The sequence below is a fragment of the Chelonoidis abingdonii genome, chromosome 11 (genome assembly GCF_003597395.2).
Source record: "Chelonoidis abingdonii isolate Lonesome George chromosome 11, CheloAbing_2.0, whole genome shotgun sequence".
NCBI lineage: Eukaryota > Metazoa > Chordata > Testudines > Testudinidae > Chelonoidis > Chelonoidis abingdonii.
Window position 1 is genome coordinate 4,715,941 of NC_133779.1, and position 20,966 is coordinate 4,736,906.

Here is a 20,966-nt window from a genome sequence, read left to right on the forward strand (position 1 = left end):
AGCATATGTGCAAGAACCAGTCAGCCAAGCACTAGAGAAAGAGAACACTAGATGCCCCCATAGAGCCCTGATCCACCCTGTCCAATATCCCATCTCCAGCCATGGCCATCCCCAATGCTTCAGTGGAAGGCGATAAAAAGAAAGTCTCCCAGAATGCACTGCAGGGGAAAAACCCTTCCTGACCCCTGCAAGTGGCCAGCTGGAGCCCTGAAGCATGCGCTTTAAGTACATAAGAGAGAAACCAGAAGTGAGCCACAGGGCTCCTCAGCCCTGGCCCCCCCAAAATCACAAGAGCCCAGCATACTGTCCCACTCAGATATTTGTCCAGCTTTCTTAAAACTAATTAAGTTGCTTGCCCCCAAACTCTTATTGGCAGGCGATACCGGTGTAGCTATCCCAGTCAAACTACAGCCACAAAGGACTCCTAGTGTGAATGCAGTTTACACCAGCAATGCTGAGCTTTTACTGGTAAAACTTATTCCATTCCCCTAGAGTGAGACAAGCTGTATGAGACCCCCCTCCCCTTCCCTCCCAGAGCCGTGATGAGAACCCAGGAGTCCTGACCTCCAGCCCCTCTCCTCCTGCTCTAACCGCTAACCACCACTCCCCTTCCAGAGCCGTGAGGCAAACCCAAGAGTCCTGACTCCCAGCCCCCCTGCTCTATGCCAGTAAAAGCCCAGCTTTGCCAGCATACTAGGGGCTTCTGCCAGCCCAGCTGTGATGCTCAGAAATCTCTTCTCATTAGACCCCCGGCCAACCCAGCTACACTGCAGTGTAGTGTAGACATGGCCTTTTCCTGCTCCAGCTATTCCCCACCCATACAGAAATAGCCACACCGATACAGCCACCCCAAAGGTTTAACTGTTAAAGCAGCACAACTTTCTCCTGTCAAAACGCCCACCCTCGGACAGTGGCAGAAGTGGAGATGGAACCCAGGCTCCCAGGGCTCTAACCACTAGCCCAGACCAGCTCAGGAAGCAGCCAATCTCCTTTATTAACTGTGCAGTCATTTACACACATGCAGAATGCTCCTGTTTGGAAGCAGACATGGAATGAACCTCTAGGACCGGTGCTTAATAGATGCCCTGCAGGGCTGGGAGAGAGAAGGAGGTGCGGGCAGAGAGAGAAAGTCCTTTCTTCCCAGGGCGCTACTTTGGAGAAATATTATTTTACAAAGAATTAAACAAAAAAAATATAATAATAAAATAGCTGCAGCACCATGCAGCAGCCGAGATGGCATTTATAATCGCTCCCTCTGTTATCTGTATGAATTTACTTGTAACTAACAAACACAGAGCTCCCTTGACAGACACGCCGAACAATGCAAACTCTGCTAATTGCCGCAATTTTCTCTGTCATTTTCTTTAATTCCTTCATTTCGCCTCTCTTGAAATAACCCCGCAGGTCAGACCGAATGCTCCTATAATTAAAAGCATTTAATGTAGGAATTAGAAAGCTGCTAGGCTGGGAGGGAGGAAAGAAGGGGGGGACATATATATATGAAAAATACCTTCTTTTTTTTTAATACTTTGAAAGTTGCCAACTCTTAAAGTAACAAAGCACGAAATAACAACCCCTGTTGTTCATCTCAGCTTCAACGTCTCCTTGGTCTGTTAGGGCAGGTTCAGAGGGAAAGGGGAGCCAAAGGCTTATATTACATCCATTTCCGTTCAGCACAAACTTTAAATTACAGAGCAGAGTGCTGGGCAGTGGTTAGAACAGGGTCTCTGTGTTACTGATCTCAGGGTATCAGGACTCCTGGGTTCTATGCTGTGGCTCTGGGAGCATGTAGAGGCTGTCTAATGGTTACAGCAAGGAAACTGGGAGTCAGGACTCCTGGGTTCTGTTCCTGGGGCTAGGATGGAGCTGGGAATTAATGCTGGGTTTTGTGCTATGGCTCTGGGAAGGAAGTGGGGTCTAGAAGTTAGAGCCACGGGGTGCAGTCAGAACTCCTTGGGACTATTCTGTGGTTCTGGGAGCATAGGGGGTCTAAGGACAGGAGAGGGGCCTGGGAGTCAGGACTCCTGGGATCTATCCCTGGGGTGGAGATGGAAGACAGGATTGCTGGGTTCAGTCCTCCCGCTCTCAGAGAGAGTGTGGTCCAGTGGGTGGCTGGGGGTCAGGATTCCAGAGTTCTGTGTCCCTGACTTGCGCTGTGACCTTCACCAAGTCATGGCTTCATGCCTCAGTTTCCCCCGGGACAACAGGGGCTGCGAGACCGAGAGAATGTTTGCAACGCATCTTTAAAAGCTGCCTCACAACAACAAGCCCTTCCGTGACATCCTCCACTAGGTCTGGGTCTGGTGGCTTTTAGGCCTGGCCCCTCACCACTAGCCCCCACTGCCTCTTGCTTGGCAGAGGAGCCCCTCTTTCTCTATCCAGGTGCCTGTACATGCCCCCTGCCCCGCTAATATCTGCACACTGCCCAGTCATTAATGACCCCTTCATCACAGCCCCCTGGAAGCTACAGCAGGGGCATAAGCCCCGTCGTACCGAGGGGGAAACTGAGGCAGAGAGCGCTCATGGGAAGAACATTTGGAAGCACCCAGCATGCTGAGTGCAGAGCCCTGTTGATAGTCTGGCCCTGATTGTAGGCACTGGGCACCTAAGAAAATCTTGCCCCATGTGACGGGCCCAAGGTCACAGAGGGAGGCTGTAGCAGAGATAAGAACTGAACCTCAGTGCCGGCCCAGGGCCTTAAAAGCCCATCCTTCCCACCCAACCCCCCACTGCCTCATTCTCTTCACCCAATTCCTTTCCTTTTCCTTCCCAGCCCACATTGCCCTCACCACTCAGCCATACTCCCTTCCCAGAGCTGGGCGGAGAACCCAGGAGTCCTGACTCCCAGGCTCCTAATCACCAACCAACACTCCCCTCTAACCTGCCCTGGGCGATTTTCCTGCAGCTGCATCATTGCCAGTTCTAACAACTGCCCAACCCTGCGCGCTGCCCAACCCTGCGCGCTGAGCGAGACGGCAGGCGAGTGAGAGGCCAGTTCCTGCCCTGACACAGCCTGTTTGGGCCAGTTCCTGCCCTGACACAGCTGTGTCAGGGCAGGAACTGGCCCAAACAGTTCCCAAACAGTTCGGTGCCCCAAACAGTTGCCCCAAACAGTTCGGTGCCTGCCAGGACTGGGGGGGGTTGTCTGTCACAGGACCTGACAGCAGGAGGGGAGTGGGGATATGGCTCTGGGAAGGGAGTGATGTCTAGTGCTGGACTCCTGGGTTTTCTAACCAGCTCTGGGAGGGTTAGAGCAGGGGGTTTTGCCCTGGAACTCCTGGATTCTATTCCTGGTTCTAAGAAGGGAGTGGTGTCTAGTGGCTAGAAATGGGGGCTCAGAGTCAGGGTTCTGGGATCTTGGAAGGGAGTGATGTCTAATAATATAAGCAGCGTGGACTGGGGTCAGGACTCCTGGGTTCTATCCAGGCTCTGGGAGAGGAGCGGTGTCTAGTGGTTAGAGCAGGGGTGGCTGGGGCTCAGGACATCATGAGTTCTATCCCAGCTCTTCTGCTAACTTAGTGTGACCTTGGGCAAAACACAAAACAACAGTGAAATCACAGCACCACTGCTCCGTGCCTCAGTTTCCCCCTCTAAATGCTACTGCAGTGAGGAGGGCAAGCAGAGATCACAGCCACAGGTAAGAAAGACTGGGCTGTAAAACCAATTGGTGAAGCAACTCAATCCAAGGGAAGGCAAAGAGCTATGTTTCGGTCACCCCCAAAATGACACTAAACTTACTCAGTCCACATAAACAGGGGCAGGGAGCAGTGCCTTCTGGGTACTATCACAAATCACAAGGGTTTAGTGGGAGGTCGCTCCAAGGAGATGTTCCCCTCGCCAGAAGGGATGTGTAGAAGACGACCCCAGTTCAGTCACCCAGCCGGACAGCACTGGACTCATAGGGAATTTTTCGGTTCCTTGGCCAGTCCAAAACAATTGTAAAAAAAAAAATTATTTCTGACCGAAAGAAACATTTTGTTCAACCCAGTTAAAAGGAAAAAAAATTGGAAGGAAATTTCCAAACAAAAAGTCATTTTGAACGTTTGCCCTTTTTTGGAATCCACTTCAACCCGGTGCATTTGCGATACCAACATACATTCACAAAATGTTTCAGTGCCCCAAAATCTGGGGTTTTCACTAAAAGAATTCAACCAGCTCTTAGGGCTTGTCTACACGAAGAGTTAGCGCACGGCAAACTTGGATGTGACTCCAGCGCACGCCAAAAGTTTTCTAGCGTGCTTTGATCTATTCTGTTTTGACACAGGAGTACGGTACTGCGCACTACAGAAATTTCAGTGTGCCACAGCAGTGTCCAGCCATAGTGTGCAGCAGGCTCGTACACTGTAGAGTCACATCCCAGCTTGCTGGGCACTAACTCTTCGTCCGCAGGTTCGGCCGATCGCAGCTCCCAGTGGCCGCAGTTCGCTGCTCCAGGCCAATGGGAGCTGCTGGAAGTGGCGCAGGCCGAGGGACGTACCGGCGGCTGCTTCCAGCAGCTCCCATTGGCCTGGAGCAGTGAGCTGTGGACACTGGGAGCCACGATCGGCCAAACCTGCAGACGCAGCACGTAAACAAATTGGCCGCCCTGCCAGGGGCTTTCCCTGCACAAGTGGTGGAACAAGTTTGGGAACCACTGATCTAGACAAACCCAAAGTCTGACTTACATAACCCATGCCAGGGAGCCCCCCTCCCCCACAGGTGTGCCTGCCTCCAGCCCTTATCTGGTGGTCGAGCTAGAAGAGCAGAGCTTTTGAAAATAGAAAGATACCAAGACTGAGGGAGATTTTCCCTAAAGGGAGGGTTTCAGCTTCCCTTTTTGAGCTTGTCCTCCCCTAACATAGAACTTGGGGTTTGGGCTTTAAAGTTTGTTTGCTTTGTTGGTTTCACCCCAGCCCCAATCTCTAGGAAAGCAGAAAAATGTGCATGCCCAACACGCTCTCTCCTGAGCTGAGATTTCTCTTTAAAAGGCACCTCACTTCCTTCCTCCCCCCTCCGCCTTCGCAAGCAGACTCCTTCCTTTTCAAGCCAGCATTGCTGAATAATTGAGCAGGATATTCTACTTGGCATGAAAGAGGCAGGGCTCAGTTCACGCCGCCGGTGTTCCAACAAGCTCTCTGGGCCCCTCCGGGGGCACTGAGCCACTGACACACCTCCCACCTCCCCCCCGCCCTTGACCCCACTTTGAAGTGGGAAGTGGAAATTTCTGCATCTTGGGCATGGGACTCCAGACCCAGTTACTCACAGCCTGCAGCATTTCCATCACACTGTGAGATTCTGATGGTCCCTGAACAGGCTGGTGGTCCAGTGAAACAGACAGATGGACTGAGCCTCGTACATAGAAAATTATTCATACACCAGGACAGGTCACTGACGCCTCAACTCGCCTGATTTTTTGTTTTTCAGCCCCAAGCTGTAGGAGCTGACAACTCCCTAAGAATCACAGCTTCTGCTTCAAGAGCCTCAGGGCGGCTTGGGGCAAGGCTTTTTGTTACATTCTGTGTCTGTCCAGCGCCCAGCAGAGCGGTGGGTCCTTCTCCATGATGCAGCACATAGGTGCTACTGTAATACACCTCATAGAAATGAAATGTACAGCATCTAGCACAATTGGGGTCCCAGGCCATGATGACTGCAGTGCCTAGGTGCTACCGTAATACAGCTAATAGCAATATAAAATATAAAGTGCCTTCTAACAGAATGGGGTCCTGGGCCACGACTGGAACAGCCTTCCAAGGGGAGTAGTGGGGGCAAAAGACATATCTGGCTTTAAGACTAAGCTTGATAAGTTTATGGAGGGGATGATATGATGGGATAGCGTAATTTTGGCAATTCATTTGGCAATTGATATTTGATTATCAGCAGGCAAGTATGCCCAGTGGTCTTGATGGGATGTTGGATGGGATGGGATCTGAGTTACTACAGAGAATTCTTTCCTGGGTGCTGGCTGGTGGATCTTGCCCACATGCTCAGGGTTTAGCTGATCGCCATATTTGGGGTCGGGAAGGAATTTTCCTCCAGGGCAGATTGGCAGAGGCTCTGGAGATTTTTTGCCATCCTCTGAAGCATGAAGCACGAGTCACTTGCTGGAGGATTCTCTACAGCTTGAGGTCTTCAAACTACAATTTGGGGACTTCAATAACTCAGACATAGGCAAAGGGTTTGCTACAGGAGTGGATGGGTGGGATTTTGTGGCCTGCATTGTGCAGGGGGTCACACTAGATGATCATAATGGTCCCTTCTGACCTTAAAGTCTATGAGTCTATGAGACTGGGGTTCCTACGTGCTACCATAATACATCTAATAGCAATAAAAATACGCTGCGCCTAGATAATGGAGTCTTGGTCCATGACCGGGGCTCCTAGGTGCTACCATAATAACCTAATAGCAATAAAAGTGTACAGCACCTGACACAGTGGGGCTCCGAAAAGCTACCACAATACAAATACATTATAATAATAATGCCACTTCTCCCTTCAAATTCACCAAGGATCGCTGGGGAGATGTGTGTACATGTTGTTATGAAGAAATGTGTTTTTCACTAGCAGATCTCAAAGCACTTTACAAAGGAGGCCAGCGGCATTATCCCCATTTTATAGACAAGGAAACCGAGGCATGGGGCAGTGAAGTGACTTGCCCAAGGTCAGCAACTCAGTGGCAGAGCCGGAAATAAACCCCAGGTCTCACAAGCCTGAACGCCGCAGCTGGGGTATCAAAGATTGGACCCTGTCTTGGGCTGCTGATAAAGCAGGTCACTTCTCCTTCAAAGCAGAGTTCAGTGCTTGTAAAAAGCAGCCAGATCTGTCAGTGCTGGCTCCTGGGCATCCTCCAGGTAAGGTGCTACTTCTAGGAACAAAGGCTGTCCCTGGAGAATGGGCCCTGAAAAGCAGAAACTCTGAAAAGGATACGCAACAATCACAAGGTCTCAGTGTGATGCTGTGGCAAAAAAGGGCGAAGGCGAAGTTTGGATGTCTGAAAAAACGGGAGAAGTCGGTAGGAGCAAGGAAGTCTTTTCCCTCTGACTATAGCATAAGTAAGACGAATGCTGGAATCCAGTTCTGGTGTCCACGTTTTTAAAAGGCTGTGGAAAAATGCCAGGGAGTGACAGAGCTGAAATCCACAAGAGGATCCAAAGGCAACTTGATTACAGTGTCTCAGTAGCTTCAGGAAGAACAAATGCCGGGTACTCATGGGATCTGTAATCTAGCAGAGAAAGGCAGAGCGAGAACCAACGGCTGGAAGCTAAAGCCAGGAAAATTCAAACTAGTAAAAAAAAACAACCCTAATTTTAACAGTGAGGACAGTTATCCATAGGAACTAACACCCAAGGGAAGTGTGTGTGGGGGGGGTTCTTCGTGTCTTGATGGCTCCAGATCGAGATCGGCTGCCTTTCTGGAATATGCTTTAGTCTGGCCCAAGCTACTGGGCTCACTGCAAAGGTCCCTGGGTGAAACTCTGCGGCTTGTGTTATGCCGGAGGTCAGACAAGAAGATCTAACGATCCCTTCGATAGACTTAAAACTGATGTATCCACAGAGCGCATCCAGCATCTGGGCAGCAGCATTCCAGCGTCTTTTGATTTCCTTGGGATTTGGAGGTGGCACGCTGAGCCGCAGGGGGCGAGCACATAGGCCTGGCTCTGTGACCCTTTTAATACTGGGTTTCTGTCCAGACTAAGGACCTGCCACTGGCCTGCCTACTGGCTCGCATAACACCCAGCAGTCTAACGAGCACCGCTGGGCCCATGCCAGCTGCCCGGCTGGCCCAGCCGCCCGACTGGCTCTTGGGATCAGCAGCACCAGCAGGTTGCTCAAAGTACTTGCCTACCTGTTCCCAGCCCTACTCCTGCCTGGGATTCAGCCTTGCCCGTCATGGCTCACTCCAGGTAATCTGGTTCTGACCCGCGGCTCCGATCCTTGACTTTGGCTCTGACCCAGGCCTCTGACCCCTGGTCTCCCATTCCTGGTTCCTGACTCCACCTGCAACCCTGGCTCTGACACCTGGCTACTGACTCCAGCTCCAACCACTAGGCATGACTGCCCACACTCTGGTCCATAACTGTTTCACTGCTGAAGCTACCGGACAAGGGGGCCAGCTATTAATGCCAACCACAGTGGCAGATGTTACTGTCCTGCTGAGAACCCCCCTCAAATTCACTTCACTCAGGCCACCACATCAGCCCCAGCTCTCAGCAACAGACCAACTCTGTTGCAAACTAGCTGGGCCCCTCTCCATGTCGCCACCGATCTCCTGAGCCAGCCAGCCCCCTATTCAGGGTGCAGCTGTTGGCTGAGGAAGAGCTGGTGTCTGCTGAACAATACGAGATATTTTTATCCATTGAATGCTTCGATCCACTCAGCCAGCCATGCATTCAGAGCACGAGGATCACGCCTCCCGGCTCCGTAGGCAAGAAGACCAGAAATCTGCCTCACGCAAGCTCGGGCTGCTTAGTTTAGCCAAGAAAAGGCAACTTGATCGTGGGCCACAAGCCCCTACCCCTGGAGATTTCTGACAACGGAGGGCTCTTAATTGAGCGGAGAAAGGCAGAAGGAAAGCTGATGACTGGGGGTTGAAGCTGGCCAGATTTAGACTGGAAACCGGGATGCACATTTTAATGGGGCGGGGGAGTAATCATTGGAACAAAAGCCCCAGGGTCAGGGTGGCTGCTCCATCACTCGGCATTTCCAGCGACAGCAGAGGTCTCTTTCTAAAGAGATCCACGCTAGCTCGACCACAAGATCTGGGCTGGATGCAGGGATCACTGGGTTACGCAGGTCAGACTATGTGATCAGAATGGTCCCTTCTGCCTTAGCCCCTACAGGGCTGATTAGCACCTACACTGTGGGATGAGTGTCATTTATGGCCGCTTTAAGGCCCCAATAACACGGCCAAAGTGCTGAAAGGGGCCTTTGAATTAGGCTCTGGAGAGATGAATTGTACCATCATCCCTTAGTATCGTCTCCTGCTTTATCAAGGCATCATCCAACTGTCTTCATGCTTCCTTCCCTTCCTCAAGGACCGACCCACCCAAATGAAACTCTTGGGGACAAGCAGAGATTGCTGTCCAGGACCACCAGCTGTGATGCCTTCTCTGCTCAAAGCTCTGGGAGTGTCTGTGTCTGGGGGGCGGGGTCTGGCTGAACCCCCAGGATTCACAGCAAGCCAAACTCAGGGATTTTGATTCCAAACTCTCTTCCGTCATTATTTTCCCAGCTTTGAGGTCACTGAATGCACAACCCCTTCCATTCACCAAGCCCGTGAGCCCTTTGGAGGTCTCCTGCACGCAACCCCTCTTTCCAGGGGGGAAGATCCAGTTATCTGTTCTCTCCGCCACAGGGTGCAGATCGACTTTCTGTAGCATGACACCAGCTCCCGTGAGCTGCTGTAGACAACTCACCCCAGTGCCTGCCCTCCGCCAGCCATCTTATCTCACACACGCCCATCGCGCTATGAAGTTGGCAAGTTCTTAGAGGGGAGACGTCTGAGTTAAAACACATGATTCTGCAGGGAGCAGTGCAAGTGAGCCAATAGAGGCCACTTTCTTCTCCAAGCCAGTGCTGACCCCAAAGCCCCAGTATGGTGCTAAAGGGCACTTTGTGCTACCAGGAGAGGGGTTAGGGCTCAGCAGGGGCGCTCCCCCGTCACAGTCGGAGCGGACCCCAATTCCCCAGTGCAGCACTATGGGGCACTGTGCTGGAGGGAGTGGGCTCAGCAGGGGGCGCTCCCCCATCGCAGTCAGAGCAGACCCTAATTCCCCAGTGCAGCATTACGGGGCATTGTACTGCCAGATGGGGGCTCTCCCCTGGCAGCCAGCACTGATCCATTTGAAAGAGCCCCAGGGTCATGTCCAAAGTGCAGTTCGCCTCCCTGTTTCTCTCTCCGGCAGTCCTCGCTGTCCTAAATTGCCACATGCCCAGCTGTTAAAAACAGCTCCTTGCTTTCCACGCTCCACCCCAGAGGCAAATGCCTTCCAGCAGGGAGCAGTGAGATCTCTGTCTAGAAGAGGGGCTGCTTTGGGAGAATCCCAACCTGAAAGCCAACCCAGCTGCTTCCCCCCACCAGGGAAGGGCTGGTGAATCCACATCAAGCTCTGTGCTCCTTGGCAGAACAGGAATCCCACCATGCAAACCCTGCCTGGCCAAAGGGCCGGTAGATCCCATCCCTGCCATTCAGCTCTGGCTAATCACCCTGTCGCTCTGATTGAAAAGAAGATTCACAGATGTGTAGCCCATAAGCCACTGTGCAGTCTGCCCCCCCCAACCCGGCTTCCTTCTCGTGCACAACAACACCATTAAAGCAAAGAATTCGATGACTGTGACTCCTACTTGCCAATCGCTCCTCAATAAATTTGGAATATGGAAAATTCCCAGTCCTCTGCTCTAACCATTAGACAACACTCCCCTCCCAGAGCCAGGGACAGAACCATGCCACCCAACTATAATCTCCCCCAGAGATTGCATAGGTCTCAGGAGTCCTGACTCCCAGTGCCTCGCTGCTTTAGCCACTGTCATCCGTCCCAGAAATGGGGACAGAACCCAGGAGTCCTGCCCGCCGCAGCCCTCCAGCTCTCCCCTTTGCAATAGCAAAAGCACTTGGGGACCCTCCCCGGATGGGATGGATGGTAGAAACGCTGCTGGTCTTTCCGAAAGAAGGGAGCAAGTGTTCTGAGAACACTGACCTCGACCAGCTGGGCTGTGGTGACCCACGGGATCAGGAACGACATTTACCATGCCATGGGTGAGTGACAAAGCCTTAGCTGCCGCCATAACCCAGATCAGGCAGGGTACAGTGGGACGGAACGGAGCGAAGAGCTCAGAGGAATTTCTACAGGGTGATCCCGGAGGGTGAGAACTACCCAGTGGAAACAGCAAGTGAAGCTGAAGTCACCCTCCTTGGAAACTTAGCAGGGAACGCGGAAGGTTTCAATGTGCACCTGGGAAAGAGGAGGCTGGGAGGCTTGGAGAATGAAGAGCCGCTCACCTCTAGGGAACTAGTTCCACTCCACCTCTCACTGACAGCAATTCACTCCATGAGTCTGTAGCAGAGGTAGGAACAGAACCCAGGAGTCCTGAATCCCTGTCTTCCCTGCTCCAATTATTATACCCTCCCCCCTCCCAGATCTAGAAATAGAACCCAGGAGTCCTGAATCCCAGTCCTCCCTGCTCCAACCCTTAGATCCCTCCCCTCCCAGAACTGCATGTTTCTACAGAGAGCAACAATATTTGGAGTGACAAAAATTCATGTTAACAACAGTCTTAGAAGGGCTATTAATTAAATATCCTGTATCAGGACTTAAATCAATCTCTATGAGAGATTAGGGTGAGACCTAATGTAAATCATAAACTACATGGCCAGAAGGGACCACTGCGATCCTCTGGTCTGACCTCGTGTCTAACACAGGCCAGAGAAATGCCCTGAATTAACTCTTGTTTGAACTAAACACCTTCGTTTATAAACACATCACATCTTGATTTAAAAACTACCAAGGATGGGGAATCCACCATGACCCTTGGGAAGGTGTAAATGTTTAACAGTGAGAGTAATTAATCATTGGAAACATTTACCCAGGATCCTGCATCACTAGCAATTTTTAATTGAAGGTGGGATATGTTCCTAAAGGATCTGCTTTAGGAATTATCGTGGGGCAGTTCTGCAGCCTGGGTTATGCCGGGGCTCAGAGAAGATGATCATAGCGGTTCCTTCCGGCCTGGGAATCTCTGCATCTAGAAACGTGGGGGCAGCTTTATCCACAACCTGAAACTGTGGGGTTCGTACCCCTTCCTCTGAAGCATTTGGCACAGACCACTGCCAGAGATGGGAAACCAGGCTAGACGGGCCCCAGCGCTGATCCAGCCTGGTAGTTCGCATGTTCCTAATGCAGCATAAAGAAAAGGCATTGCAGGGAGAAGATCAAACAGGTAAAATCACGCTCCAAACTCTTGGCAAAACAGCAGCAATGAGAGTGGGACGAGTAGTCTGCTGTCCTGGCCCCAGGAGACGCCCACAGCCAGTTTTCACTTGAACTCGCTCCCTGCGCCACGCCGCCAAATTGTATTGTGAGCCAAGCCCATCACGGGAGATCAGCAGAAGGATCGTGGCAGCTGGACGTCCACTAATGGCCTCCTCCCTATCCAGTGCTTGTAATCAGCGCTGGGCCAATAACTGGATTTTGGGTTCCAAAAAACCAAAACAAAACAAAAAACCTTTTGCATCGAAAATGAAAATGTTCAACATTTTCAGCAAATCAAAAAGTCAAAAAAAAATTGTTTCAGGTGGAACAAATCATTTTGACCTTTTTAGAAACATTTCTGATTTGCTAATAAAGTTAGAGGGAAGGTATTTTTGTTTCTTTTTTATTTTTTTAACAAAAAGCAAAAAAAGTTTGGATTGGTGGTTATTTAGGGTTTCTTTCAAGGGAAACAGGTGAAACCGGCAAGAGTTCACAAAATGTTCCAGTTTCATTGAACCTGCTTTTTTTTTTTTTTTAATGAAAAAAATTTGGTTGAAATTTCCCTCCTCCCCCCCCTGCCCAAGATCTACTTAGAACACCCCCAGGACAGCTGTTGTCTGTGGAGACAAGATGCAGTGCAGGGGCAGGCATGTGTGCATCATAAAGTTAAAGCATCCCAGCCAAATGCCTGTTGTGTGGCCTCTATATTCTAGAGATGTGGAAGCCTGGATCTTGCAGCACCCTGCATTCCAGGGGTAAAAGAGAGCTCAGTGTTCAACATCTTACACCGCTTTCCTCCAGCACCCTGCACCCCCGGAAGAGGAAGGGGGCAGTGCCTGTATCCTTTAGAGTCTTGCACCCCATCCTCTGGTGCCCTGCATTCAGGGGGCCCCCTCTGGATTCTCCAGCGCTCCAACACCTTGCACCATCCTTTGCACCAGTGCGATGCACGACTAGATCAGAACGGGGCTGATTTGTACTCCTGTTGCCCTGGTGCAGATGACGCAAGGTGAATCAGTCCCAGGGGCTTGGCACCTTGTGCTTCTAGAACAGGCTTTTCCCATGCCCCCCGCTCCCACTTGGGCGATGTAGACATGACTCGTGCTTTGGAGACGCTGGGGGTGGGGAGGGAGGCATATCTTGCAGCAAGCGGCGGGGACAATCTGGGTCAATTAGATTGAGAGGCTGGTAATTGTGGCTGGATCTGGGTCAGTTCTCCACAATTTACCTTTACAAGGCAACCAGCAATGGGGTTGGGTTTTTTTAAGCCTGGGAGGGAAAAGAAAACATGATTTCACCCTCCTACAAGCTCAGGGCCAGCCTCCCCTTCCCTGACAGCTGAGCAGCCCTTAATCCTCACTGAGATGTCAGCACCAGCCGGGGCCATGGCTCTCCAGGACCCTGCCCTACCTAGGGGTGTAGCGTGGGTCAGCACATTGCTTTGGTTGAGCCATTTCTGAGCCTCTCCCCCGAGGCAGCCCCCATGGACTTTGGGGTGGTCTGTGCCACCTTAGTGGCCATGAAATACATGCTCCCCTGCAAGGCTCTGCACGTCTTTGCCCCTCCCCGATTATCTTTCCTGGGCTCCTATCGTGTTCTTCCCTCCACTCCACCAGTGATGCAGCTTCAACGCTTGGTCTATCAGGAACAATTTCCCCAAGCCAGGCTGTGCAGCCACTATTCTGCTTTCCTCCAGAGGCATCCCATCTCCTCCAATGCCCACAAAATGCAGAAAGCCTGTGGCCACCAAGCCTGACTATTAAGCAAAAGGGAGAGAGGTGGCTTTTTCCCTGGGGAGGTTGGGCTCTGCTACTCATGAGGCCTCTGCTGTCTCTCCTGCTCCAGCTCTGCCTCACTGCTGGCTGGGGATAAAGCTGGTTTCCTGCATAATAACCCAAACTGGAGAATCCCGCCCAGCCATTCCTGCATCCAGCTCTTATCTGGTGGGTGAGCTGGAGCAAGGTTTGCAGAAAGAGACGTCCAATCTCAACTCCAAGCGATGGAGATTCCACTCCATCTCTGAGTCAGTTGGTTCCAATGGTTAATTTCCCCTCACGGTTAAAAATGTGCATCTTATTTCCAGCCGGAATGTGTCTCATTTTAGCTTCTAATCACTGGGACTATGGCTACACTTGGAATTTCAAGTGTGAGTGTGGTCGGAGTGGCAGCGCTGGGAGAGAGCTCTCCCAGCACTGCACGTAAACCACATCCTTTACGGGTGTAGCGTGCAGCGCTGGGAGCCGTGCTCCCAGCGCTGCTGCCCTGATTACACTGACACTTCACAGCGCTGCATCTTGCAGCGCTCAGGGGGGTCTTTTTTCACACCCCTGAGCGTGAAAGTTGCAGTGCTGTAAAGTGTGAGTGTAGCCAAGCCCTGGATCTCAGTCAGCCTTTGTCTGCTGGACTAGAAGGAGAAATGAGTCAGAAGCATTTATCTATTCCCCCTAAACACACACCCTTCCCCCCTAAGGCAAGTACATTAAAGCTGGTCAGTTTCACTTTGTCTGTAGTCAGTTTCACTTTGTCTGTAGTCAGTTTCACTTTTGTTATCCTAGTTTGGTTTCCAACACAGCAGGGAACATAACAATTAGCCAGACTGAATCAGACCAATCTAGCCCCGTATCCCATCTCTGACAACGGCCACTATCAGTGGCTTTATAGCAAGCCGCAAAAACTGCTGTAGTGATGGGCTAACTTGCCTCCACAGAAACTATCTTCCTGACCCTCAACACTTGATAGGTATCTCCCTGGAGCATGAGGATTTATAGTCCTTCCAACTCATTTGGGGCCCCAATTTGTCTTTGCCTTGCTCTTTGGGAGGTCCTTTGCAGCAGTGCAAAGCAGGAGCCTTTCACGCCCACTTCTGCACTTAAGGAAAGCACCATGCAAAATGCAGAGCAACGGTGAATTGTGCCCCTGGGTTATTTCCCCCCTTTGACCCTTGGCGTTTAACTCAGAATCTTCTGATTATCCCTTGAAATCCTTTTCCAATTCCTGCTGAGCCACCATGAGTTCCACAGATGCAAATGTGGGCTTGAAATTAGTGACTAGTAAATACTATCTAGCTCTTTCCATCTGTTGATCTCAAAGTGCTTTGCAAAGAAGGATGGTATTCTACCCATTTTACAGCCGGGGAAACTGAGGCATGGAGCGGGGAAATGACTTGCTTTGGGACTCCCAGCAGGCCAGTGGCAGAACTGGGAACAGAACCCAGGTGTCCTGAGTCCCCAGCCTCTCAGCAGGCCACATTTCTTCCCATCTTTAAGGCCCACAGCAAGACTGCATTAACAGAGGCCAAATGTCCTCAGTTAAGAGGAAGGATGGTCCAGAAAGAAAGCCTGCACACAGCACCTGGCATTCCCAGGTGGTCTCCCAACCAAGCACTAGGCAGGCCCAGGTCAGTTTAGCGTCTGAGATCAAATACGGTCTGGCTAGAAAGGATTGCCCGGTTAGGGCACTACTCTAGGATCTGAGAGATGTGAGTTCAATCTCCTGCTCCACCACAGATTGCCCATGTGACCTTGGGTAAGTCACTTTGCCGCTCTGTGCCTCAGTTTCCCCATCCGTACATTGAGGTAATAGCTCTGCCCTGCCTCCCAGAGACGCTGTGAGGTTAAAGAACGCCAGATGCTGTGGTGAGGTGATGGGGGCTGTTTAAGATAGATAGACACAATCTCTGTCTTACCGCCTCCCCAACCACTTTCAATAAATAAATTATTCAGACTAAATGGTACAACACAGACCTCTCTGCATTGCTGCATTTCAGCAGACCATTGGTGCTTTACAAGGACCTGCAAGTCACTGTGGTAAGTACAACATGACCACTCAGAACATCAAGGCTGGACTAGCATTCAGACCTCACTGCTTCACAAGCCCAGACCCTGCCAGTTGAATTAAAGGAGAATTGGTACTAGCTGTTATCAGTATAGGGGTCTATGACACACAGGTGAGCAGTTCTGATCCCGTCCAGCAGAGGGCACCGGTGCATGCACACACAAGAGCCAATCATGCTTTACCCAGGGGCCAATATTTTCCAAAGTGACTATTCATCTTGGCAAGTATCAGGGGGTAGCTGTGTTAGTCTGTATCCACAAAGACAACGAGGAGTCCGGTAGCACCTTAAAGACTAACAGATTTATTTGGGCATACGCTTTCCTGGGTAAATAAACCTCACTTCTTATTCATTTTGGGGGCCTCACTTTTAAGGGGTCTCAAGCTGCGTAACTGGAAGGGGCTGATTTTCAGAGGGCAAGTGATCAGCATTTTCTGAAAATCAGCCCACCCTCAACACACTTTTAAAAGCATCTCAAAATCTCTACCCAGGTCTGAAAATCTTAGCCCGTGAAATGTGACTCCTCATCTCGTGGTTACAACAAAGGACAACTCTCCACCCTCCCACAGATCTGAGACCAGCACCCAACAGTCCCGACACTAGACACTAAACCCACTAGACCCCACTCCCCACCCAGATTTCAGAACAGACCCCCAGAGCCCTGACTCCCAGCCCCTATCAAAACAACAGAAGTCAGTCTCGGGGCCAGCGGGCCCCTTTTCAAACCTCAGCGATCCACCCCAAAAACTGGCAGCATTTTGCTGGATTTTTCTTTCCAGAATTCAGCTCAGCTTTGGGTGGCTGGATGACTCAGGGAAATCAGACTGCCTTTGCTGTCAAATTAGGAGCAATTTGAGCAATTGGGCTCTCTGCAGATGTTTAATAAACTGCTGATTATTAATCAATGTGACCTTAATATTTTCCCTGGTTAAGCCTGGAAGACTTTTGCTGTCAGCATAAATGCTGCTAATTTCACTAATGCAATTGATTAGGAAATTGGCCCCGGGTCAAAGATGCTAATTAGTACTAGAAATGGTGCAGGACAACAGCTTTATTTGAGAATGGGGAGGGGTTGCATTACTTTAGGACCAGAGTAATTAATATCTCCAAGGTCCTGAGAGATATTCCGATGCCTGTAGGAGGAAGGAAATTGAGCCCAGGAAGGAGAAGGGACGTGGAGTTATGTTATATCCCATGTGGATCTGTCACTCAAACATACAGACATCACTACACCCGGGAGTGGTGACAAGGGCCCAGATCCTGCACAATATTTACGTGCCCGACTCCCTTCGGTAGCTACAGGGTCGGCTCTAGCCATTTCGCCGCCCCAAGTACGGCAACATGCCGTAGGGGGTGCTCTGCAGCTCGCCGGTCCCGCGGCTCCAGTGGACCTCCCACAGGCGTCCCTGCGGAGGGTCCACTGGTCCCGCGGCTCCGGTGGAGCAACCGCAGGCATGCCTGTGGGAGGTCCACCAGAGCCGCGGGACCAGCGGACTCTCCGCAGCCACGCCTGCGGGAGGTCCACTGGAGCCGCCTGCCACCCTCCCGGCAACCAGCCGAGCGCCCCCCGCAGCATGCCGCCCCAAGCACGCGCTTGGCACGCTGGGGCCTGGAGCCGGCCCTGGGTAGCTAAACACCTTTGAGGACCTAGAAAAATGATTTCTATCAGCCGTCTCCCCTAGTCCCACTAATGGCAGCTGAGTTTCCCTCCTCATCTTTGAGCATACAAGTATCAAGAGCCCAGGTGATGCTGTCACAACAACCCCAAAAGAGGTCAGCAATGACTCCCCTATCCCAGCTAATGGGGTGTGGAAAGCAGCAGGAACCCCCTGCCCTCTCTGTACAGGCTCAGAGACGGACTGAGAGCAGTAAAGGGACATTTTAAAGACAGTGTTGCCTAGTGGGTGGGTTGCTGGCCTGAGACTCAGGATGGGGTCTATTCTCATCTCTGCCAGTGTAAAGTCTCTTCCAGAGCTGGTGGTGAGATATCAAAATGTTTTCCTGTGCCAAACTGTGACGAAGAGTCAAAACCCTAAAAATTTTCACGAACCGAGAAATAAAATAAAAAAAAAATATTTCAGTTGGGATCAATTGAAACGTTTCCTTTTGATTTCAGACATTAAAAATAATTATTCTGATTTGCTGAACTGTCTGAACAAAAAGTAGTTATGAACTAGAGAACCAGAAAAATCAGAAAATCATTCTGAAAATATGTCAAAACGAAACAATTTTGAAAAATTTTTCCCCTAAATATTTTTCAAGTAGAAAAGTCTGTCAAAAATTTCCCGGGGAAATGTTCCCTTTTGATCAACTGGTATTTTCCGACAAAAAAGCGTTTTAGTTGAAAGATTCCCAACTAGCTGTGGTCGTCTCCTGCCTGAGTGCCTCAGGTTCCCCAGACATGGGGAGAACGAGCCAGACGACTTCCTTTGAAGAAGGCTTTGAAATTCACGTAAGTATTACAACTATATGAAGCCACATCAGTGTGCCAGTCCTAACAAAAGGAAGCTCGGGTACCAGAACGGCATCTTGGCATGACTTGACCCCTAGGTCACCTGTATTCTAATGGAACAAGTGCTGCTCAGAGTCAGGACTCCTGGGTTCTAACCCTGACTCATTGTGTGACCCCACGCCTCAGGTTTATCTATCAGGAATAATGACAGCGCTCCCCAGCTGACCCGGTGTCAGGAAATCGGGATTAGTTTGCTTTTTTCAAAGTAATGTTCACCAGGATATTTGAATGTGCGAGGGTATTTCCTACTGCAAAGGTGGGGATCCAGTCATAACACGCACGGTACTTTTGATGCAAGAAAGAGCGCAAATATAGGCTTACCCCCAAAATGATAGCCTGCAAGGAAAGCTTTGCAGCTATAGCTTGGCACCTGGCGTGCTTTGTAAGTGGAAGCAAAGAGGCAGGTTAGGAACCTCATTTTATAGCTAGTGTAACCTTGTCCAAGGTCACGCAGTGTCAGACCTGAGAATAGAACCCAGGAGTTCTGGTTCCCAGGCCCCCACCCTTCTCTAAACCCTTGCTCATACCCCCTCTCCCAGTGATCCTGACTCATACATCTCCCTACTCCCCAGCTCTAACCCCTATACCATACTGCCCTCCCAGAAACAGAGCCCAGGAATCCTGACTCCTCCCCCTGCTCTAAACCCTACATCATACTTCCCTCCCAAATACAGCAAAAGAACCCAAGCTCCTAGTCCTCCCCACCCCCTGGCTCTAACCCCTAAACTGCACTCCTCTCCCAGAAAAGGAAGCCAGGAATCCAGATTCCCCCGTCACAACTCCTAGGCCCCACTCCCCACTGCACCACCTCTTTTCCCCCCCGAAGGCCCAGCTGCAACAATATCAAAAGCAGATCGAGTTCTCCGGCATCCTCTTGCCAAGCTCATCATTATCATAATTCCTCTCCCAACAGATCTTGGCTCCGCACGCCAAAGGAGAGGCAAACTAAGCCGGCTGTGTGTCGGAATCCGTCTGCGCGTGAATGTCCTGGGGGGGATGGACAGCATGGGGCTGGTCTGCCCAGCTCCCCTGTAACAATAGGCAGATGTTTATCCCTATTTCAGGGAACACATGTTATTTGCCTGATAACTACCCCGCGGGTAATGACAGTAATCAGAAATCGCTGGAAGCCTGTATTCTTCCAAGGCAGTTAATTTGCTTAATTACACACTTGGAAGCTGCATTATTTAAATGGTGATTTATTGCGTGGCTAATCAATGCTATTTTCTGTGCGCTCTGGGTGCGAGGGAATGCGCACATGTGTCGGAATGGAGCACCCGATGCCCCTTCGATAGGACAAGGGCAGGGAGAGCTGGGGGTGAGGGGGTCACAATGCCCTCACTGGGCACATATCAGGAACCCCCAGGAGCTGGCCGAATTTGCTGTGGCTGGTCCACCCAGAGGATAAAAGTCTACTGCTGCTAGCAGCTAATGAAGTGACTCTTCTAGGGTAATATTTCGGAGCCAGCAATTAGGGCGCTGGACTGAGATCTGGATTCTGTTGCCAGCTCGACCGTGCACTTGCTGTCTGACCATGGGCAAACTTGGGCTTCCACTTTCCCCTCCTGGCCTTTGCCTGTCTTGTCTATTTAGCTTATAAGCTCTCTGGGGCAGAAAGCGGAGGGGAAGAATGGCCACAGCTGGGATGCTAGTGGAGCCAGGATTCAATTCCTGCTTCTTCTGCGGCCTTGGATGTGCCAACGTAGGCCCAGATCCTCAATCATCTGATTCCCCTGGATTGCAAATGTGGGGCAGAGCCGATGAGGCGGCGGGGGGGCAATTGATTGAGGGGTAGATGCGTGTCTGAAGCAGGGCCTGAGAATTAGCTTAATAAAAGTGCGAGCCCTGGTGCTAGTAAGTGTCACCGGTGCATGGGAGACAGGGCAGGGGGGGTTGAACACAAGACAGACAAGAAACCCCCATTAGTACTTTGAAAGATAATATTAACAATCTTATGGGCTTGGGGCTGGCCAATCTCATGATGTTTTGGGGTCCGACCTGTGATTTTCACACCTTTAGGGTTGGTCACACTAAGTCAACAGCCCTGCCCTGCCCCACGGGGAGCTGTGTGTGGGTCAGATACCACGATGATGGGGGTCGGTGTAGATGGGGTATAATCCCTCTTTACTTCATGATCCATTGGGTTTTTTTCCCCCAGCATTGATCACTAAGCGGCCGGGGGGTTCTTGCAGGTGGGCACAATGGGGGGAGTCCCAATTCTTTCTGCTTCCCTGCAGCTTACAGCTCTTACCTTTGCCAGTGGGGCCAGGCGGGGGGCTCCCTTCGGCCCGCAGCCCCCATGGGGGCTCGCCGTGACTGGCGAAGTCGCGCATCTTGAGGTAACTGATGGTGAGGCGGACGATGGAGGCTTTGTCCAGCTGGCTGGTGATGGCGCCGGGCAGAGGCAGCATCTTGGCCAACTCATAGAACTCAAAGTTCTCCTTCCCGCGCCGGGAGCGGGCGGCATTGCGGGATTTCTCCTTCCGCAGGGCCTGCAGACTGTGGGGAGGGGAAGCACACACAGAGCGGGGTTAGAGAGCGCAAGGGTCGGGGGGCTGTTCTCCACCCGCCGTCTTCCCGACTCAACCAGGTAACACTGGTCCTCCCACAGCCACCACAGAGGGCACTGCCCACTGCCCTCGCCCCCCCAACCCTCACCCAATGTGCAGCCACCCAGCC

General features: G+C 51.3%; 1 protein-coding gene across 2 annotated transcripts in view; it reads right to left on the bottom strand.

Moving 5' to 3' along the window:
* NPAS1 (neuronal PAS domain protein 1) overlaps positions 1–20,966 on the bottom strand; it is a 98,491-nt gene that overhangs the window by 54,048 nt on the left and 23,477 nt on the right. For both annotated transcript variants that reach the window (XM_032776205.2, XM_032776204.2), the window contains exon 3: positions 20,539–20,786. In XM_032776205.2, the coding sequence (XP_032632096.1) occupies positions 20,539–20,786 (248 nt within the window). The remainder of the gene's footprint in view (positions 1–20,538; positions 20,787–20,966) is intronic.